This window comes from Erpetoichthys calabaricus, chromosome 4 (assembly GCF_900747795.2).
Source record: "Erpetoichthys calabaricus chromosome 4, fErpCal1.3, whole genome shotgun sequence".
NCBI classification, from domain to species: domain Eukaryota; kingdom Metazoa; phylum Chordata; class Cladistia; order Polypteriformes; family Polypteridae; genus Erpetoichthys; species Erpetoichthys calabaricus.
The window spans coordinates 84,589,422-84,613,882 of NC_041397.2; the positions used below are offsets into that span (position 1 = coordinate 84,589,422).

Below are 24,461 nucleotides of genomic sequence, written 5' to 3' on the forward strand. Positions count from 1 at the left end.
TACTCCTCCTGCCCACTCCTGATGCAGCCCACGATAGCAGTGTCGTCAGCGAACATTTGCACGTGGCAGGACTTCGAGTTGTATTGGAAGTCTGATGTATATAGGCTGAACAGTACCGGAGAAAGTACAGTCCCCTGTGGCGCTCCTGTGTTGCTGACCATAATGTCAGATGTGCAGTTCCCGAGACGCACATACTGAGGTCTGCCTTTAAGATAGTCCACGATCCATGCCACCAGGTATGAATCTACTCCCATCTCTTTCAGCTTGTCCCTAAGGAGCAGAGGAAATGAAAAGATTTAATTTTAACTTGAATTTAAATGAAGCGTTAAAAATGTACATGTTTCAGGATTTTTTTAATACTTGCTGAAAGTCATCAAAGACTACTTTTGGATTTTTTGGAGTTTTTCCTTTTATCATTTTCAGTTGTAGAGAACATTAATAGTGTTGGGAATAATGACAAGATCAATGTAGATTCTTTGCTTGAAAACCAAATTTGTTGTTTCATTTTTCTCAAAGCAACACCACAATACTAATAATTTCCCAACTAGAGTAGCACAAGAGAGACAGACACGGTAAAAGTAAATAATCCATACAGGACTGCAACTCTAAATAAAAGCTAACTGATTTAATGCTAATTATCTCTCAAACTGTCCTACATTAAAACGTTCTTTAAAATCCTCTAGAGTTCCCAGCCACAATTGATTTCACGCTTGCTTGTAGCTCACTGAAAAGTTCTCTTTAATCAGTTTCTTGTTGAAAATGCATTATTTGCATACACCCACTTTGACTGTTATACTTTAATTTCACTGAATATTGTGATTATAACGGTCTAGTCAGATCAGGAACTTAAATTCACTTCATACTGTATGTTCATATTTTATTAGGTTGCACTGGTAAGATTATGATTTTGCTGTAACTGTCATGGTAAATTCCCTGTTAGGCTGGTGGTTTAAGTAAGGATCTGCCTTTCAAACTGTTGCTAAATTCCAATGTATTCCAGTCATATATCATATAAATACAATCTTTTTAGAGAGGCATCAAAAACAAAAAAAAAAAAAAAACATAGTATCTAAGCTTTTCATATAGGTTTAGTCCTGAAGGTCCTCACTTTGGGGCAGATTAACATAGTCGGCATTACAACATAACACAAAGCCTTTTATAGTTCATAAACAAACAAACACAATGCTGACTTGCCAGTTTGACTATGTGCGATACTCTACAACTATTGCCTGCTAGTAAAGCCCAATTACTGTCTTTTACAGGGTGAACAGGCACTGATGAATAAAATATCCCACTCAACATTCTGAATTTGTCAAACCACTGTTTTGCATACATACTATTTCTGTCCTCTCATGTCCACTGGCGAAACAGTGATAACTGCACTCAAATCAGCAGCTGTGATTTTTTTTATTTGCAGTTTGTCCTGCTTTACATTATGATTTTGCAAATTCGGAAACATATACTGTACTGAAAGCAGTGTGAAGTAGCTCTGTGGCAGCATGGTGGTTTTGTTCACAATGCTCTATTAGGTTGCATCTCCAAGGCAAGTTTGTTTTACTTGAGGTGATCATGAAGCCAGGGTACATCTTGTAACAAGCAGAGCTGGAGTGTAGCTGCAGCGAAATAAACTTTCATTTATGTACTTATTTTAAGTATTGGACTTGTAAATGTGATATTGTTTCATTTATTACACATAGCTAAATATGAAATACATTTCTAGTAGTAATTAAAAATTTAAATAAAATTTTAAAAGATCTGCAAGTCCAAAAAAACCTTTCAAAACACACCTTCCAATAGTGCTTTTTATCTGCAAACCCATCTAAAGATCTTGTCAGGCCATTTTTTAATTAAAAAATAGCATAGAACAATATTAAAGTATTAAAATTTGTGATTTCTCTGTTTTCTCTCAACAATAAATTCACTAACTAGTAATTTAACATGCTGCATTACTTTACAGATGCTGGTTTGGAAGTGGAAGTCAAAGACCCCCCAAAGGGAATGATTCCACCTGGATCTCAACTAGTGAAACCTAAAGCAGAGCCTCAGCCAAGTAAGGTAGGAAGTACAAATTCAACTTTGCATTTCCGTTGTGCTTTTTTTTTTGTTTTAAATAGTACAAGAATGCTATGTTATTGTTATAATTATTTACTTTTTAACAGTGCAATTCACTTTTTAACAGTGTATTACTACATTGCATTTCTGTTGAATTTTATATTTGCCAATTTCTACAAGGTATTTTTTTAGTCATCATATGGATATATAAAATATCAGAAAGGAAATTTTCATGATCAATGATATAACATTTTCTTAAAAGCATTTTGCTGTATGCTGAAACATTGCCACTTCATACTTTGTTGTTATATTTTAAAACCTTGCTGTGGTGAAAGGTTGTAGATAAGAGTTGGTCAGTACTGATCATGGAAGGATGTTTGGGCCTCCGTCTCTCTCGTTCTAATTATTTTCTTACTTTGAGGCCAAATATTTTCTTTACCGGAATATACATTTATTTAGATACTGTATTCTTTGTTCCTGTTATCATGCAGCAGTTCTTGCATCCAAATGTTAGTTTTCTGAAGAAATCAACAAAGTGGACATTGAAGGATTAGAACTCTGTTTCTCAATTTTACTTTAAAGCAGTTACTTTTTTGTCAGCACACAAGCACATAACAAATAACACTTATTTAGCTGATTAACTGAAGTATTTCCCTTCTCATCTGAGATTCATGGTATATTACCTTCTGCTTACAAAAAAAGTAAAAAACTTAAAATGTTTGATTTAAAGTGAAACAGAACGTCAATACAGGAAGCAACTCTTATATACAGTATAGGTGACTACAGCAGTATCTTTTTAATTTCAAAGAAAAAAAAATGGTTTTTCAATTTCTAAAAATTGAATAATACTTCTGACTTAATAAACAAGTCAGCTAACAACAGAATTACAGTTATGAAATTACCCAGAATCTTGTATCCACCATGACTTTCAGAACAAAAATTATACACTCCATCTGCTCATCAAGGGAACTCCCATTCTGTAGACACTGCATCCGTTCCTCCAGGCTGATACATATTTTTCATTGAGTTCCATGTAAATTAATGATTTCTGCTCTTGAATGTTTTTAAAATACTCCTAAAAATACCTGGAATAAATAAACCATGTTTAGGAAGCTTTTTACCTTTAAAATTCTAATTTATCTTAGTAAATTAGAAGTCCATTTTTGAAGTATTTAAGATTACTAAGAATACCTGAGATGAGCTGGTGCCCCGTTCAGAGTTGGTTCCAACCTAGAAGCTAATGCTACTAGGATAGGCCCCAGCTTGTTGAACTTCAAAGAGAAGAGAAAAACAAAATGTTATGTAAATTAATTGTACATTCATACTCTTGAATTCAAAATCGGAACAAGTTATCTAATTACACAGAGTGCATTAGCATCTCCTTAAAAGAGTGTTTGCAGTTGAAATCTGCAATCACAATAGCCCATCAAGCCTGACTAAAGAATTATACAAATGAGTAAACAAAACTAATAAAATCTGAATTTCATTAAAAAAGCAAAGTTGGTTATAGTTGAATACATCTGCATCCAATCTAGACTTCCTGGACTGGTATTGAACAGTTACTCTTGAATATTGAAGTGCTGAATGTGATAAAAGGTGGCACGGTGGCGCAGTGGTAGCACTGCTGCCTCGCAGTAAGGAGACCTGGGTTCGCTTCCTGGGTCCTCCCTGCATGGAGTTTGTATGTTCTCCCCTTGTCTGCGTGGGTTTCCTCCCACAGTCCAAAGATATGCAGGTTAGGTGCATTGGTGATCATAAATTGTCCCTTGTGTGTTTGTGTGTGTGTGTGTGTGTGTGTGTGTGTGTGCCCTGCGGTGGGCTGGCGCCCTGCCCAGGATTTGTTCCTGCCTTGCACCCTGTGTTGGCTGGGATTGGCTCCAGTAGACCTCCATGACCCTGTGTTAGGATGTAGCAGGGTTGGATAATGGATGGATGATTGAATGTAATAAATGAGAAGTTAGTCCAACGAAATACATAAGCCATAAAATCTCACACCTCCTGTGGCCTTTAAGATCTTGAATAGAGCATCCCCTGCTATTGAAAGTCTACATGTGTTTAACTACTAAAAGAGTGTGTGTGATTTGTTGCAATTACTTCTGGAGTTACCATCATTGTGGACTCGTATTCTGAGTGTACTACATTATGTTTGCTGGAGAGGCATGGTAAATATTGGGAAACAAGTAACATTGTGAGTCATTAATTAAAAGGCAACTAATCTCCTAGTTCTGCTTGCTTTGGTTTCATTCTTTTTTGTGTCTTTGATTACTTCTGGCTTTCTGTCCTCCTGAGCTGCTTTTCATTGCTATTTTCTTTACCTTACTGTTTCCCTTTACTTCTCTCAGGTTCGCAAATTTGTGGCCAAGGACAGCGCAGGGCTTCGTATCCGTAGTCACCCCTCTCTGCAGAGTGAACAGATAGGCATAGTGAAGGTCAATGGAACCATCACTTTCATTGATGAGGTAATTTAAAAGGACATAAATGTTTTATCAGATCAGGGCCTTAAAATGTTTTGGATTTTTTTTTACCCTCATTATTCACATTTAGTTAAGCTATGTGCAACTGTTAACATATTGCGTTTTCATTCAGCTATAACAAGCAATACATCAAGCTTTTAAAAATGGTGAGCCACTAATTCATCCTAGTTATTTGTTCTGTGTGGTTTTTTTTTTTCTTCTTCTATTTGTAAGTTTTTTTCTGAAGATCTACCTTCCCCATTTTCCTAGTTTTCTTTTCATTTGGCTTCATTCACATGCAAGAAACTCTCAGGCTGCAGTCTATTGAAGTTTAGGCAAACTTGTGGTCAGTTTAAGGAGCTACTGTGCATATGTGGACAAAAGATGACGAACACGTGCCTCATTACTCAAATAATATTTATACATTATTCTCGTAAACTTGGAAAAAAATTTTTTTATATTTTTTATTCCCATTGTAATTCTGTTTAATGTGAATACAATGAAATGTGGAAAGTTAAAACCGGGAATAGCTCTAAGTATCTTCATAATTTTTTAAACTTAAATATAACTACATGACATAAATACAGTAAGTTTTTTTAGCAGACTTCTTTTTTTTTAATTAATGTAACTTTTATTCATGAACTCTTTACTGTGCATAAGCAGTCTTTTGTTTTTCTGTTTTTTTCTGACTTCTTAATTTCCCAATTTCTACAACCCACATATCTTTGTCATAGTGCTCTTGGCAGTCTGCAGCCTTTTAGTCCTTGCAAGGCATTTTAGCAGTTACAGGAGGGCATGGCTCGTTTTTGTTGCTTGTTTCCCATAGATCCACAATGATGATGGTGTATGGCTCAGACTGAATGATGAAACTGTAAAGAAGTATGTTCCCAACATGAATGGGTACACTGAAGCCTGGTGCCTGTCTTTTAACCAGCATCTGGGCAGGAGTCTTCTAGTTCCTGTTGACGTAAGTAAAGGCCCCCTCTCTGTTGAAGGTTTGGGCCATTGTGCTGCTCATTAATAGAGAGGAAACCCAAAGTAGTGATGCTCAAGGGTTTTTAAATCAAGCCTTCTCTGTAGTTTAGGATAATGTGCTAATGAACAGATAAGTGATCATTTTTAATTGATTTAGTCAATATAGTGCTGCATCTTTTAAATAGCATATGGAAAGTGTATTGAAAAAAAACTGTCAATGAACGTTTAAATGCCATCCAAACTTTTTAGGTAAGTTTGATTATGGTCATAAATTGGAATTATACACATATTTGATTACACCACTTCATATTTAGTTTCTTTTGCTGAAGGTAAATGCTTCTGCTAGAATTTGAGACGCTGATGATGTTACCGGTACATTTGTATGAGTTGAGTAAAATTCATGTACACCCTGTATTTACAGTTTTCATCTATTTTTACATAGTAAGTGTAGGGCACTTATTACACACATTTTATCCAATGCATGTATTATTCTTTGTTTCATCTCCTAAACTGTAAATTGAGTAATGTCATTTAGCAAAATATTATTTCTGAGTATGGATTTTAAGAGTTTCAGAGGTTCAATGGCTGGCTTGATATTTTAAGGATTTTAAGTATCTGTGCTTTCTGTTGGATTTATACTGTAGTTTAAGAAACTGTGTGTCTACTTTTTTGTGACTTAATATAATGTGTGAGCATTCATCATCATATTTTAGGATTGTATGATGGCCAGAACTGCAAAATGATAGCACAGTAACATTTAGGGTATATTGAAAGCAAGTTTATTGGTGAAGAAAGTTCTAAATTCAGAAGGGCTACATTAAAAAAATGAAAGTATATGTACATTGTTCTTCTTCAGAAAATAAAGAAATTGAAGTTGGAAAAAACGAGTGGTACAATATTGGATAATTCATTGTGGTGCAATGTCAATATTATTGCTTACTGTGATATCCTTGGTTCACATTGCTTTTTCACAACTGCTTCACAACAAAAGCCACATTACCAAGGAGCTTCTTAGTATTTTGGTTTGTTTCCTGGCATATATTTCATGTTGCAGAAAGCACAATAGAGATTTTATTCAGAAGAATTCAGTACAATCAGCTGTATACTTTTCATTAACTGATTTAATTATAATGTATGATTCTTGTTTTTATTTTGCCATGAAACAAACTTTATTAAATAACACAGCTGTGTTGAGGGAATTCTCAGCATTAAAACAGATATTCCCTTGGTGCACTGGGCTGCATTAAAAGCAATAAGGCTTTCATAAACTGTATGAGTGAAAAACAGCATGACACACTACATCTTTTTTGGAAGAGTTTTGGTTTTTATTGTTTTACATTGTATTTGTATATGTACAAGCTGACTTTTTCTGCCTGTCTCTCTATATATGTATAACTTTTGTAACTATTGCAAAAAAAAAAAAAAAATGTGACTATATTTGGTAACTAATGTAAAAATATATTTCTGTATCTTTGAATAAGTACTTTATTCTGCACTTTGATTATGCACTTTGGAAGAATGTTTAATTAGGAAAAGTTCCAAATTTCCTACACAGGTAAAATCATTGCTTTAAAGTAAGAGATTAGCGTCATCAAAACAAAATTAAATTTAATGTAAGTGATTTACCATTAACTGTGGGTGTCATACTTGAGAGTCCCAGTTTCTTCAATACAGTTTACAGGTTAAATTGAATTAGGTTATCTTTGATAATGAATAAATCAAGTAGTGTACATGGGAAAGTTTTTTTATTTTACAGTTTTAATGTTGTATCATCTTCTGTGTCAAAAAAGTAAAGTAATGCAAAGAGCATGAGTGACTTCATGGATATTCAGGTTAAAATTAAATTGCTAATTAGAGGAAGCGTAAAGTGTTTTTGTTTTTTTTTTAAAAAACTGTTCAGAATAAAACCTAAATTTTGCTATGCTATTTTCATCATATAGCCATGATCATTATAGTGTTTTATTAGCATTTGTTATGTTACAAACTACTGAAAAGAGAACGAAAATAAAAGTTTATGGCATAAATCAAGCCAATGGTATCCAGTGCTGTACAATGGCAAACAATGTGAAATGCGTCCATGGGTGGGGGTGACTCATGGTTACTCCTGTTACATAATCCACATGTCAGTTATCCAGTTGTATGCTCACAACATGCAAAACATATGTATTTTTTGCTAAAATATTGATAAATAGATACTGAAGAAACATGAATAGGAAACTCAATTTACATGAAATTGAGCTTTTGAACTGAAAGTCTGCCTCTTCCTTTCATTCAGGATGAGTAGTCCTGTCATCATTTCAAAAGCTCGATCTCATTTGAGTTGTTTTTCCTGTTTATGATGGGTGCTGATTTTTCTAGAGGTTTTGGAATTGCTGAATTAGATATGTTTGTACTAGTGCAGATTACATGGTGCAGCATTATCATTTTCTGCTTATACTGCTTTATGTTTAAAAATTAGTATAGAGTAGATGTCAGAAGTATACACACTCTTGTTAAATGCTTAAGCCTTTTTTTAATGAACAGACCGAAATCAAGATAAATCAATGTTTTTCACCTTTATTAACATTTTGTAACCAACAGTATTTCAAAAAAGGCAACATTTTTATGAAAGCTTAAATTGCCTTAGTTTGCAGATGTGTCCACTATAAAGCAAAATTTTGGGAAGTACATTTTACTTTGGTTAAAACAGCACATACTATAAATCTACTGTATTCTCTTAGCACACTTACATTTTGCAGTTGCCTTCCACTCTTCAGTTTCAGCTTTGCCAGATTATGCGGGGACCCTACTACTTTAGATGATTCCTAGTTTTCCAGGAGAAATCTGAATTGGCCATTAAGGATTTTTTTTAAGGACAGCAGTATATTGATTTAGTTGCATATTTTGCATTGAATATTCAACAGCATTGTAAAGAATTATGGTTTTGATGCACATATCAAATAAGTAATGATATCTCAGCAGCGGCTCAAAATCCAAAGACCACATTTTGTGGAGATGTTCATGACATTATAAGCTAGCGTTAGTTTAAAAAAAAAAATTAAAATGTAGGTTTTTTAGCTATTCAATCTTTAATATTATAATCACTCGTAACATGGTGTTGTTCATTTTGGGGATAGAAGTCATTATGTGAAATATAGATCTGGAAAAGAGCTTTTAAACAATGTGAGAACCATGTCTGTGCAAACTTTTATATTTTGGGAAATATAAATAGTCCAAGTCGTAACCTAAACCCCCCACCAATAAGTTCAAACTTTGTTAGCTTTAATCTCGCCCAATATTGATCCAAGACACGTGAAATCTCAGTTCCTTGGGTTACTCATATGACCAAATCACCATGCCAAGTTTTTTTGAAATCTGTGACGATGAGGTCCAAAAGTGTGATGATTTGACATGGAATTACTCATGTGAAACGTGAAATTCTTTAACTAGTGATTTCTGGTAGAGGACAGCAGGCTAGTGTTAATATCTTTCTCAGCAGTTTACATTTCCTGTATCCTTACTGCATGTTTGAGAATGTGATGTTATATTATTGTTAGCTACAAGATTTCCAAGGGGGAAAGTGGGAATTTGATATGATTACTGTCATTATATTAAAAAACTCAAATTTCATTAATTTTGTGTGTGCATGCATGTATGTGTGAATGTGTGCATCTGTATGTATGCAGTTCTTAAGTATTTGATAAGTGACACAAATGTCTCTCTACCTAAGTACCCTCTCTATTTAATTTATTTATACAATATACAGAGAGATGAGTACATGGTGTTGATTGATGCTTTTAAGATCAGTTAGTCCAGGGAGGGAAGAAGACTATGTTCTTGCTTAGTAATGCAGACTGCTAATAGGTTACATATAGATATGTCCATATTTCACCATATGCAACTGAGCAAATTCCTCATGCAAACTGCTCTTCCAAAATTTCATCAGAAGTTGTAGATATTTGGTCTTGCTTCCACATTATTTTCAAAAACGTTGCATGTTTTTGTCTTTCTCTGGTGGCTCACCTGTAGCACAGAGAGCTTTGTCTGACACCTTCTTTGCATCTTTAATTAGAGGGTCCTTGGACTTTTATAAATTGGTTGCACAAAAGAAGTAAAAATCAGTATACCTGGTGTTTATATAATAAATACACCAGGGCCCAACAATTTGTAAATAAAAGGATGCAACCTGAACTATTTTATGTACATATATATGATACTGGATGTCAGCACGAATGTTTGATTGTGTTTTTTTACACTTCATTATTATAGTAACAGAACCAATATAAGCAGCAACAAGAACAAAGGCCAACACATCCAAACAAGGAAAATAATGGTACTTGGGTAACTCTTATGTAAATATGAGCACCATTAAAATTCTCAGCAGGTAAACTCTGTAAAATGGAAGCATCTGCACTGCTGTCTTGTCTTCAGTCTAGAACTGATGGCTCGGTTAGCAAGTTCTTGCTAGAACAGAGACCCATAAAATCAACCATAAAACGGTACTTAAATTCTTACAAGCTGCCCATGCTGGCACCATGATTCGCTACAAGATTATCAATAGTTTTACTTTTTATTCTTCTAGTGAGTCTGTAAGGATTTAGTGCTTTTGGCTTGTGCACTGGTGAGAGAATACTGTAGCCTTCCAATTACAGTTATGCTTGAAAACACAATCCTTCACAAAAATGGGATTCTGCGTGTGTACAAAGTGACAAGATCACAAAGATAGTAGTACAGGGCATACTTGGCACAGCTTTTAGTGCACATATAAAGCCCAGGTAAAACTGGCTATGATTGCTTAATCACACTGAATGCAGTCTGCTAAGCAGCTTTTTGCTCCTTGAGCCCAAAAGAAGTTACTGTCCATCTCCATTTTTCTACAGAGGTCTCACAAATGAAATAAGTGAGTGTAATGTTGCATTGTAATGATTTTTAAGTATTTAGTCCTCTTTATAATTTTTATTTAGCAGATGTTTTTAGTTACAGCAAATTAAAAATTCTGCTAAATTCTGGGTGTTAACCAGAGAAGGCTACTAAGTTATCAGCTGATAAGGAGCACAGTTTTAAAGCAAACTATGAGATGCATTAGCACTAGTTACATCTTAAGTTACTTATTCAAGGCTGCACAGTGAATCAATGGTGAGGACTGAAGATACAATCTAGAGGGTTACAGTCCAAAGATTTAAACATTGTAGACCACACCATCAGGCCCATAATAGACAAATAGAAAAAGATAGGACCAAAGACTTCAAAATGTATTTGTGTCGATTATTTGCAAAAAAAACCCAGAATTTTACACTTCCACTTTCTGACCTGCATCTCTAAATAATAGTCCATTGGACCCTCTGCCTATCACCAAGGCAAAACAGAAGGTGTTTTTGGAATACTGATAGCTTGATATCTTTTTTTAATCTAAAAAAAACTTCAAAATAGCAGGCTCAAGGCACTATATCAAGTTCACACGTAAAGTTCAGTTATAGGGGTATGTTGAGATTAGAAAAATGTATCTACATTTATAAAAGTATAAAGTAAGACAGATGAAGTGTCAGGGCATGAGTCAGTGAACACCGTTTAATTGGTAGGTTGGAATAGCCAAAAAAAAGTTGACAAAAAGAATTTCAACCAGTGCTCGTCGGGTTTGTCTTTTCTAATGGGGATCTTGTTAATGAATCCTAACATATTGTGAAGAAGCTCCTTGTATAGTCCCAACCTGAAGAAGGTAGGACTTTTGGAGGAAGCAGACATGATGTCATGAATCTCTGAGCCACCTTTCCTCTATTCTGAGAGCAAATCGATACACTAGCCCTGAAAATGCCTCCTATTCACGTGTGTATGTGTGTGCGCATTTTATTATATGGTTTACTTTTTTTGTTATCAACCTATTAAATTGTTGTTTCTCCATTAGTTTAGATTTTTTTCATGACTACTGTGCATGGCACTATATACAGTTAGGTCCATAAATATTTGGACAGATACAACTTTTTTCTAATTTTGGTTCTGTACATTGCCACAATGAATTTTAAATGAAACAACTCAGATGCAGTTGAAGTGCAGACTTTAATTCAGTGGGGTGAACAAAACGATTGCATAAAAATGTGAGGCAGCTAAAGCATTTTTTTTAACACAATCCCTTCATTTGAGGGGCTCAAAAGTAATTGGACAAATTAAATAACTGGAAATAAAATGTTCATTTCTAATACTTGGTTGAAAACCCTTTGCTGGCAATGACAGCCTGAAGTCTTGAAGTGGCTGAATTACGGCCCAGGAACCCCTGCAGCGCCTCCTGGTGGCCACCCGGATCCCAACAAGGCTGTGGAGAACTCCATCTCCCATGGAGCCCTGCAGGTATCTGAGGCACCACAGTCACCCAGGGGGGCTGCCACCAAGTGGTCCGGGGGAGGTACTGTGCAGCCCATGCTTGCTCCCCTGGAACATATATTGAAGGGGCGTCCCAGCCGTCCATCACAGTATTTAAAAATCAAAAGCTGAAATCTTTCATTCATGTAAGTGTTCAGATCTTTGCTGTGGCAATCCAAGTTGTGGTCAGGTGCATCCTGTTTGCTTGTATTATCCTTGACTTGTGCCAAAAACTTGTTTGGAGTCCACCAGTGGCAATTTGAATTGATTGGCCATTTTTTATAAAGGCACACATCTGTGTATATATAAGGTCCAACAATTCACACTGCATGTCAGGTCAAAAAACCAAGCCATGAATTCCAAGGGACTTTGTGTAGACCTCTGTGATAAAATTATGGTGAAGTATAGACCGGGACAAGGAAATAAAACCATTTCTAAAGCTTTGAGTATTCGTAAGAGCACAATGGCCTCAAATGTGAAACGGAAGAAGTTTGGAAACACCACGACTCTTTGTAGAGTTTGCTGTCTGGTCAAACTGAGTAACCTGGCATGAAAGGCCTTGGTCAGGGAGGTGACCAACAACCCAGTGGTCATTCTAACAGAGCTTGAGAAGTCCTTTGCTGAGATGGGAGAAACCGTCAACAACCATCACAGCAGCACTCCATCAGTTCTTTGTTGTATGAAACTTCCACTTGGAGTCTGCACACTGGCATATAAAGGATTCTGAGAGTTTGAGGAAAAAGCATTTGGAGTGCTCCTCAGTGGCAGGGCCAAGGAGATTGATGGAAGTATGAATGAAGCCAAATACAAAGAGGTCTTTGAAGAAAACCTGTACGCAACCTCAGACTGGAGCGACAGCTCATGTTTCAGCATGACAATGACTGGAAAATACTGCTGGCTGTCCTTTTGTGACCCAGTCAAAGCCCAGATTGAAAACACCAAGAACATGTGTGGAGAGTGTTAAAGCATCTTTCATTTTCTTTCAAATTCTTGTAGGTATTAACCTGTATTAAGAGCAATTTCAAAATTTTATTTGACAATGTGTGGTTATAGTGTAGAAATTAAAATAAAATATTTTCCACCAAAAGTGAGCAGTAAACATACATTTTGTTAATTGAAGATAACTTTGTTCATTAAATAAGTGAAATATGTTAATAGTATAATATACACTCACCAGCCACTCTATTAGGCACACCTGGTTAGTACCCGGTTGGGACCCTGTTTTGCCTTCAGATCTGCCATAGTTCTTCGTAGCATACATTCAACAAGGTGCTGGAAACATTCCTCAGGGATGTTGGTCCATATTGACATGATAGCATTACACAGTCAGTGCAGATTTGTCTGCTGCACATCCATGATGCAAATCTCCCATTCTACTACATCCCAAAGGTGCTCTATTGGATTGAGGTCAGGTGAAAGTGGAGCCCATTTGAGTACCATGAACTCATTGTCATGTTCAAGAAACAAGTTTCAGATGATTTGAGCTTTGTGATATGGCACATTATCATACTGGAAGTACCCATCAGAAGCTGAATGCACTGTGGTCATAAAGGGGTGGATATGGTCAGCAGTAATACACAGGTAGGCTATGGCATTTAAACAATGCACAGTTGGTACCAAGGGGCCCAAAGTGTGCCAAGTAAATATCCCCCCATCATTACAACACCACCACCAACAGCAGCATGAACAGTTGATGCAAGGCAGGATGGATCCATGCTTTCATGTTGTTGACACAAATTCTCACCCTACCATCCAAATGTCAAAGTAGAAATCGAGACTCATGAGACCAGGCAATGTTTTTCCAATCTTATATTGTCCAATTTTGGTGAGCTCATGTGAATTGTAACCTCAGTTGCCTGTTCTTAGCTGACTGGAGTGGCACCCAGTGTTGTCTCCTGCTGCTGTAGCCCATCTGCTTACAGGTTCAACGTGTTTTCAGAGATGCTCTTCTACATACCTTGGTTGTAACGATTGGTTATTTGTGTTACTGTTGCCTTTAAATAAGCTCCAACCAGTCTGGTCATTCTTCTCTGACTTCTGTCATCAACAAGACATTTTCGCCCAGAGAACTGATGCTGTCTGAATGTTTTCCCTTTTTCTCTGTAAACCCTGGAGGTGGTTGTGCTTGAAATTAGATTAAGATTAGATATCTATGATGATCAGATATTTGCGTTAACACGCAGTTGAACAGGCGTACCTAATAAAGTGGCCAGTGTGTGTATATGTCTGGGGGGAAAACATATGACTAAATTTTACTTAACCCTGGGTGGGAACAATTGGATGACTCACTGAGTATCACATTTCTAAACCAATCCAACACCTCATGAGATATTTAAAGTATGAGCGGAGACTTTGAACTGCAAAGATCAGTGGTGCTCTTGTTAACCTGGTCTGACAGAAAGCAAACTTCAGTTTATAATGAACTGTCTACAGTTAGTCTCCTAAAAATAGAAAAGTGTTACTAGACATTTTTAATGTGTGTTGAGTGTACAGAGAACATATTGCGCTTTTTACAAATAAACATAGCCAGTTTTAAAAGTAAAAATAACCGGATGCCAGGGAAAATCCTTTCTGTACCATCAGATTATGCATTGGCATGTGATGGCATCAATGGACAAATGGTAAACATGAACAGTATGTTGTTGCAGTTGGTGTATGTGCTGACTGTTGTTCAACATTATGACAATAGCATTAGGAGTCTATGTACAGTAAGCTTGAAATAATTGACACCAATGTTCATGTAAATATGAACTGCAAAATATGCATTTGAAGTAAATGGTTTGTCACACTCTGTCAAATGGACTGCTGTTAAGAGAGCTGTTAATGAAGAGCCACTGGAGATGCAGATTTCACTATTCAAAACACCTGAATTACCAAATCTGCTTAACGACACCAGTAGATGCACAGATCAGGCTAAACAACATCCAACTTTTTACTGCTTATCTAAATGAATAACTAAACACATTTAAAAGTGTCATGAAAAAATAGCTGCAGCATTTTAAAATGTATATTCATAGACCACAATGCTTATCTAAACTGTTTTTCTGCTGTTATGTCGTATAGTGATGCAATAGTAAAAATGATGGAAAGATATTGTAGCAGACAGACACTTCTCTAATGTGTGGAACCCAGTAGCTGCAGTGGTCTGCGTTTTTGTTTGTGTCTCTCCACTGTTGTAGCGTTCATTACAATGTGCAAGTTAATTATTATACTTCAGTTACATTGTGCTGCTGAATGGACAACAGCAGTATTAGCCTTTTATTTCCTCTCAGCATCAAGCCTTTTGTTCTGTATCTTTTGTTTTCTCCCTGAAACCTTGACAGCAGTTTAAAAAGCATTGACTGGAGAAACTGGGAGTGGGTGTTTTAAGAAGAAGCCCTGTGGGTGTAGCCTTTGAAGTGCAGGACTCCTCTGCTATTGGCTATACACCTTTTTTATGGGTTGTCTTGCAAGATAAGGTGCAACACCTGATAACATTGTGTCAAAAATTTGCAGTAATAGCAGTAATCAGAATGGAGCCGATATTATAACAATTAAACTACATAATACTTGTGGTCTCTACCAAGAAATCATTAGTTTAAGTGCTTGACATCATAAAACATTTTCTCTTGTTTATTAATTCCATTAGAAGTGATAACTTTTTGAAGTTATTAGGAATGAAGTTGAAATGGTGGAGGATTTATTGTTTCCCTGTTTTGACTGACAGAGGTTGTTATTACCTGGAAATATGAGATTGAATTGAATCGGTTCTGAAGAAAAAGAATAAAACAAAAAAAAACTTTTTTTTTTTTTCACTTTTAAGCCCAGAATAGAGGACAGAAACACTTGTAAGCTTTCTGTATAAAAATATGTAGAGGGTAGCAAAAGCCAAAAGAGATGTAAAGTTTCTTTCGTTCATGTTATAATGTTATCGTTTTAGCAATGGGATGTTTCATACTTTTGGGAGAGCTCAAATTTCTGGGTAGTGGTAAAGTTTTTCTTACATTTCTAATAAAAGTGGTGTTTTTGAGATGTAGTTAGGAAAGGTAATATATTTTTACTGTTAAGCAGGCAGTGTGACACTGTGATAACTAATATACGGTATATATCTATCATCTTTTGTGTAGACCACAATACCACTGAACAAATATGTTGGACACAGTGTGTGTGTGTGTGTGTGTGTGTATATATATATATATATATATATATATATATATATACATATATATATATATACACACACACACACTGTGTCCAACATATTTGTTCAGTGGTTTTGTGGTCTACACAAAAGATGATGGATTTTTTTAATATTAATTCTTAAAATAGTGTAATAGATGTAGTAATCTGTGCCTACAACCCACATATTCACACACCCAATCATTTTTACAAAAAAGTCACCAACTTTGTTTAAAAATAGACTACATGTTACAGATAAAGTAGTTTGGGAAAATAAGAAGACAGTGTGACTCTCAAGTGTAATACTCCTTTAAATGCTAAAATGCTTTATTAGTACAATTTGTTATAAATTTTTTAAATTAAGTCCAAATAACGATGGATCTGCAAAAAAAATATGTAAATGAGCTTGACTTTTCTTAAACTTTGTTGCTTAGAATGTCTTTAATGCTAGCCAAGGAATCAGGGAAGTCGACATTTTATCTTGGACTTCTAAGTTGTATTCACAGGTGAGTTGTATGGTAGGGATTATTATAGCTTCACAGTTACATTATTCATTGTTTCTCATTAATATCTGCTTGCTATCACTGAAAAACATAACCTTTGCTTGCTTGCTGTTTCATAATCTACCTTTTTTATTTTTCCAGTGTTTGTGTTCTGCATGTGTATTTCAGTTTTTTTATACTATGGCCAAGCTTTAAAAAAAAAAAAAAAAGTCAATGAGGGGAAAAATGCAACTGTTATTACCTTTACCCCTCACTAAGTTGACTGATGCTCTCTGGAGTAAATTGTCTTCTCACCCAATGCTGGTATCCATCTTGTGCCTGATTGGGCCAGACTACACTGTGGCCTACCATCACTTATATTTGGAAAAGCAGGGCCAAAAAAGGGAAGAATTGAGTTTTGTCTTGCAAGAATTAAAAAGCAAATATGTTAACAATGCAAATAAAATGACATATCGAACAGTTCATAATTGGATTTATTCACATAAATTAATGTTAGTTGGTATTCATGGCAGAATAACAATTGTTTGAAGTAATTGTTGTTCTAGTTCTGTTTACATTTTTAATTGTCGTCTTATAGTAATATTGTATTATGCTTATTATACAATCTATTTTAAGAAATCAGCCCTTGTTTATTGTAAAGATTCTATCCTAGAACTGTATACCTACTAATTTTACTTCAGTATAACACTAGCTTAATTTGCTGTGTCATTCATCATCCTCATTATCAGTTTAATGGTTGTTTTCTGGATTTACCCCGGATAGTGTATTATGTGTAAAGACTGAAGTCCAAATAAACACTTTCACAAAAGGTACAAGTATAACAAAACAAGTGCACTTTTATTTATTTTATTCACTTCAGGTCAACATTTTGTCATTAGTACTATAATATGCAAAATGTTTCTGTTTTAGTTATGTGTTCAACATTTCTTGCCTCGCATTTCCTGTTATCCAACATTTACCCAGATCGCTATAGACATAGAACATACAAATGCATGTATTCCAAATGATATATTATTTATCCTATACAACTCCAGGCACCTCACACCCAGATAAACAGCCTTTAGCTGGGAGAACTTCAGCTGCATCAGTGAAGGGTGGGATAGCAGGCTGCTCTCTGTCGGTGCTGATTGACACATTTGCAAAACAAAGACACTGATGAGGAAGTGCAAAGGAATTTAAGGTGGCCCAGGCTTCGTAGACTTCAGGGATTCTAATATTATCCACACTCCTTTTGTATACTAACATAAAGACACTTCATATTTCACAAATCCTTGCTTCACACACAGTCCTATTACAAAAAGATATTTTCACTGCCTTCAACATTTCCAACACTTTTCTAGTTTGCTGCTTTACCTATCTTAATTTTTTCTAAAGCTTTTGCAACATTCTTTTTTGGGAACTTGCATACTAGTCCTGTTTTCTCTGGACAAACAAAATCCTTATTCCATTCATTCTGTGCATTCAGCATCTTCTTTGTGTACTTTTTGTAATATTTCTAGATATTTTTAATCTCATTCCTATCAATCACAGTGTTCTGAGTCCAGTATACTGTGTCTTGCCTTTCTTATGCTATCTCTTTTATAATCCTGAACACATTTATTTTTCCTCTTCCTTTTGCTACTCATTTACAAACACGTGTCCCCTGACTTCTTGCACTGTCGTAGTAGCTGTTCTAGCATTATGCGTTGCATCTTTATAGGTCAACTTGTCACTTTCTGTTTTTGTTTTTTGCCACCCCTTATAGCCTTTCCTCTTTTTTCTTAGTTGCACTCTGCATTTCACTTTTTCACCATGTTTCCTGGTGTCCTGGAGGTTCTTTTATCTAACTACAGACTTTTGTTTTCAATCAGATGCCTTCCCTTACCATTTACTCCTGATGCTTCTGAAAGCTCATTAAGTCTTACTATAAGTGTTTGTTCTGATTTACTCCTTATATTCTGTTCCTTCAAATTCCAAACCTGTATATTGGTGCACACTTTCTCTTGGTTTATTTTTAAGCATCTAACTAAAATATCTACTTCAACCAATATTGAGATACACAAACTCCTCCAGGATTCCTCTTCATATATTTTACCATGACTTGATAAACTCTACTTATCAACAGTCTATCATGGTCGTTGCTTCATCACATTAATATCTCATCAACTCCTTAAAGTATTGCACAAAGCTGTTTCAATTGCATCAATAAATCAGAATCCACACATTTTCAGCATTTCTGGTACTGAAGCTAAAGCCCCTTGTACACTCCCTCATAACCATTAGCTTTGGTTCTATCCTATCCATTCAGGCCTCCAACCATTACAGTCACTTCTTCTGATGCCTCAATAATGCCTTCATCTTATTCAAAAACACGTCTTTCTCTTCATCACTTCTGCCATATCCCAGCAGTGTATTCATTAGTCATTTATCAGGAGTTAGCTTAACAACTACAACAGTGTTACTGATTAGCCTCCACCACTTTGTCTAACCAGCTTTTCTGACACAATGCACCCACCTTAGGATTGCCATCATTGCTGTGCTGCCAGAAATAACTTTTGCATACTCTCTTCCTTTTTTGCACTTCCACCACTTTTGTCTGATTATTATTTTTTTCTCATCATACTCCCAGTATTATAAGTTACATTGTAAAACTGTGAAGGACTGAGTATAAGCATTTACATTTTAATCTTCCTTGCCACAGAATCAGCCTCCCAGCAGTGCTTCAGGTCTTGAACTATCATAAACCATGCTCCACATATCTTTGATGTGGGAGGGATTTATAGAGTATTATGGGTTGCACCACACCCAGGCTTTGTAACTCTTTGTATCTCACTATCAAAAGTGTTATCAGAGTAGAATTTAAGGCTGGATGGACTTCTTGATGTCAACTTCCTTTAAATGCCTTTTACAACACACAAGAGAGGCAGCAACTTTATTCAAATCCCAGGTCACAGGATCATTTTGCAGAAAGTCGGAGTATTTATTTAAGTAAAACATGATATAGGTACATGTTTAATAGATCTACAGTACTCTGATATAGTGTATAGTACTTTGTGTTTTTGAGGAAGATCCAGAACCACATGTAGAGGCTGTATGATGTTATCACTAATTAATGTGTCCTTTTTACTAATTATAATTTCAATTTATTGTTTAAAAAAACAAAAGTCAAAAGATGTGTAATGCATAAAAAGTAGAAGATCCAACACTTTTACCCCACTAACGCAAAATTAAAGCTTGTTTACTTTGTTGTGTATTATTTTAAATGTTATTTTATCCCCTTTTAAAATAAATTCATATGTATAAGACAGTAAAAGATACAGCTTATGTCACAGAATCTGCATCACTTAAAGAAGATATACTGTTTGATATACTCAAGTAGGACGGCCTTAATAATTAAAGGGTAATCCCATTCCTCACAGAGACAATTGGTATACTTGTTATTTATTTCCATTTTTCATAAATGTATATAAAAGTATTTTGTTTTAGAATTCCATTTTGATGTTTTCATTTCATTTATTTTTGTATAAATCACTAATGTCTCTGCATGCAATATGATAATTTTATATCAAGAAGTGTATTTAAAAAGTACTTTTCCAAATAATTACTTTTTAGTCCAAAATCATAAGAGCAGATTTTTTTCATGATCCTACATAGTAGGATTAAGTATATTGTAGGTATGAGACAATGCTTGATGCATCCAAACTTAACATCAGTATTAACCTTTTTGTAAGTATTAACACTGGTTATGATATATTTCATTTTACTTGAAAGCAATCACCAAGTAACTGTAAGTGAATATCTTCGCAGGATCACATGGATTTTTTGTAGTGGTTTAATTAGAGGAAAAAAAGCACTTAGATTTCTAAATTCATTCTAAAATTTTCAAATCCAAAATCTTCTATCTTTATTTCCATACTTATTTAGTACATTTGTAGAACATACCTTATTTATATTACTAGCTTATTCATCCCTTATGTATTTTAACTATGTTTATAATTGTTTTGTAAATATTTAACAAATGCATGAGAAAAGAAGCAAGTTTCACATCATAAAAATGTTATTGGTTTGTCATTCATTTGCACAATATACTACCACATATTTAAATTAGTAATAAATAGATGACATGATCATAATAAATGGATGAAATTTGTGGAGAAAAAAAAACCCTCTAGTAGCTTACTATATGTTGGTTCTTCTCAAATAGAGACACTAAAGGCTAGATAATGAGACATACAGTAGTTTAAAGAAGGAGTAGGATTCTGAAGATACTTAGGTTTCAGTCTGCTCTGGTACTACATAGAAATTCAATTCAGAGTAATAAATACCTATGTTTTAGTCATTTAACTTTTTGAAATACCATTACACAGTATTTCTTTGACTTTGCTGTCCCATCGGTCATATATGCACAATTTATTGTACCACTATAACCATTTTTAAAAAATTTTTTTGGAATGCTGGAATTTTTGGATTCCTGTTACAGCCCTAATTAAGGCAAAGAAATATTAGTACGGTATAGGAAGATTTTAAATCATTGACTCTTTTGCCTGAAATAACATCATTAGACAATGTGAGGGATGAGTAAGGCCTGTGGCTCACTGCACAACAATGAGGGATGAGTAAGGTCTGTGGCTCATTGCGTAGCTTCGAGTTAGAGAGCATGTCATACTTCCCAACTGCGTTTGCTTGATCTTGATGTTCTTAGATTACAAAACTAGGAATTGCAATGGGAATGACAAAATGCACAAGTGCCTAGCCACTTTTGTAGGCAATTTTATATTTTCTAAGTTTTGAGAGCTTTGTGCATTTTAACAGCCAATCAACGTGCTGCCTTAACAGCACAGGAGGCTATACAAATGTTTTCCAGGTATGTTAAATTCAGGTGAAGTTTTGGTCAGTCTTTATCCTGTCTGTCATAGCATGACAAACACAAGACACTGGAAAGACAAGCTTCACTTTCTTTGTGTAGTAAAAAAGCACACATTTTCTTTTCTCTTTGTGGCCACATCTGGCTGAATGCTCATTTGCTGTCAACTCTTACACATGGGAGCCCACACTTAATGGCTTAAGACAAAATGAAACATATTTTTAATTTTTGTCACTGGCAGTTATGGGCTTGTACACTGTAACTTGTCATGACTCATAGTATTATGTAAATGAAGGCTATTACAAAAAAATGCTAGACTATTTATTTGTGTAGTGTAATGCCATCTTAGGATGAATGTAACAATTTTGAACATGTACTATAAAAGAAAACTGCCTAGAAAACAATCTTTGCTGAAATAATTATTCACTCTCAAATTTACATTATTTACTGCAAATTCCCATGTTTAGTAATAGTTTTAGATAAAACATCAGTTATATCTGTGTATTTGTAACTTGGGAGAGCAAAGTATTTGAAATATACATACATTTTAGCATTCTTATTATCTAAAAGTCTATTTGAAATGCATCTCAAGATACCAGTTACTTGGCTGAGTGGGGCAATCTATTAGCTTCGGTATTTTCAGGTTCTGTCCTAATTTTAGATAAATAAAATTAATTCACAAAATAGACATTTTTATTACTGATTCAGTTTCATATCAGGAATTGTTCAAGATACATTCTGTTTTCCCAAATACTAGTACCTCTGTTCAAGTATAAGACTGACAAGGCAGTATCTGTGCATGAGCTATGTATTTGTAATTTATTAGCAGCCAAAATTAAACTCTTAGAATAAAGCTGATTAAAAAATTGTTTTTTTTTTCTTACTAGACACTTAATTAATTTATTTTTATTTTTATTTTTTTAAGGAGGCCAGAATTCATTCTGATTATTCTAAAGAGACCAATGCACGATGCTCCTATGACGCATCAATAAGGGAGCAGGACACCCTGTGCCTGCGAGGTGGACCAGGTGCTTATAAGGTAGTGCGGACAGGACCTTCGGGTCACAACATCAGAAGCTACCCTAACCTTAGAGGTATCCCAATTGGAATGTTAGTTCTGGGAAACAAACTGAAGGCAGTAGGCGAGGTATGGATTCAAGTGTATGTTCTTATGGCTATGACTACAATATATCCCTTCATAGGTGACAGATGCTTACTTAATTACAAAAGGATCAATAACTGTGTGTATATATGTATATATATTAAAAACTCTTTATATAAAATGTTTATTTTTACTCCTGATATGACCAGCAAGTATTTGCCAGTTCCTGTTCATGGGGTTCATGTGCTGTTTTTTTTTCTGTTATACCTCATACACCTAATATAGTGCTCATTAAGACTGAAATTTTCAAATATACCCTAATCAAACTCAGGGCTGTAGAGAGACAGAGACCATTCTGGCAATGTCAAGTACAAGGCAGGAAATAGTTGTGGACAGGGTACCAGGCTATTGCCATGTCCACTCATGCACACACTCGCAAAGGGCCAGTTTGTTATTGACAGTCAGCCTAACCTGCATGCATGCCTTTGAGGATGTAAGGGGAAACTTAACACACTTGGAACATGCAATTTCTACATAGGTAATGATCAGTGTTTGATTCATACCCAGGAAACTGGATCCGTGAGGTAGCAGGACTGATATTTGTGTTACCATGTTTCCTGCCTCATATATTTGTCCTTTTTGCAGGACCTGTAGTAAATAAGTTCACTTTGACACTGCTTTTCAAGGAGGGATTTTAGTCTATATAACTCTTTCGTATGTTAACCATGTAAAGGGGAGTAGAGGTAGTACAGATCGGTGGAACATTGCATGAGACAGTCCATTAAGCATCCAGGTATTTCCAAGGACATATAAGTTATATTAGTGGGTCTGCATATTCACAATAATAGTATAATAATGATATGATATAATCAGGCAGTGTGCTTGTATGTTTTTTTACTTAAACATCAATATTATAAAAAGATTCAAAGCATGGGTGTTAGTTTAGGTCTGGAAACTAGGCACAGTTTAAGATTAAATGAAAGCCATATGAAGTATGCCACAAGAAACCTTTTGTTTTCAGTTCAGTTTAGCAAGTCCTTCATTTTATAGTAATATGCAGTGGAAGAATACAGTCTATGAAATAAATGATAAATTGTTATAATTCTGGATATAAATTTAAAAGACACGTTTTTACTCCTGCTTTGGGTTCATAGAAAATTAATGGTGATCTTTTAATCAGATTTTGAGCTTATTTAACATTTAAGTGTGTTCTAATACCAATTAACATGTCTTCTTAAGTATTTTGTTTGTAATATTAATGTTATACTAAAAAATGATTTAGTTTTCATTTTTTTTCCTTTCTTTCGTGACTCCCTCTTTGTATTCTGAGGCTTCAAAAAGGTTTTCTTAACTTTCATTTGAGAATGTGGTGTGTCATGCTGTTTCTTAAATAAACCTTTATTTCTGCAAGACAGTAGGGCTTTGGCATTAATTGTTAAAGTATGTTTAACATTTATTTAAGAAATGTCTCCTTGCACCTTTGTTTATTCAGTTATTTTTAAATGCTGTTTCTCTCCTATGGTAAATATGTTGCATAGCACTATTGTTGAATATGTAACAATATTTTTATATTTGTTTTCCTTTAAACAGACAGTTTTGGTTTGTATAATTTCAACAATTTGTAAGTGTCAATGTAGTATTTATATATTCTGGAAATATCATTAGAATAATATTTCGCAATTGCACTATCATTAATTATTATAATATTGCAAGTGTCTGACACAAAATCAAGAGGATTATTTGTATACCAGGTAACAAACTCAGAAGGCACTTGGGTACAGTTGGATAAGAACAGTATAGTGGAGTTTTGTGAAAGTGATGAAGGTGAAGCCTGGTCTCTTGCAAGGGATCGGGGAGGAAATCAGTATCTTCGGCATGAAGAAGGTAAGATTTTGAAATTCCTTACTTATTATTTAAAAATGTTTAATTAAAGCATCAATGTCATGGGTTTATTATTTTATTTTAATTTATCTCTGTCTTATTTCTCTTGGTGGGAATATTAGCCTTTCCACTGGAATATTGTCTACACTCTATTGTTATTT

At 34.9% G+C, this 24,461-nt stretch overlaps 1 protein-coding gene across 1 annotated transcript in view; it reads left to right on the plus strand.

Moving 5' to 3' along the window:
• The window catches only part of mycbp2 (MYC binding protein 2), a 412,376-nt gene that overhangs the window by 244,530 nt on the left and 143,385 nt on the right, over positions 1 to 24,461 (plus strand). The window contains 5 exon segments of the mRNA XM_051926880.1: positions 1,958 to 2,055; positions 4,395 to 4,511; positions 5,332 to 5,472; positions 22,243 to 22,464; positions 24,171 to 24,303. Coding sequence (XP_051782840.1) covers positions 1,958 to 2,055; positions 4,395 to 4,511; positions 5,332 to 5,472; positions 22,243 to 22,464; positions 24,171 to 24,303 — 711 coding nt within the window.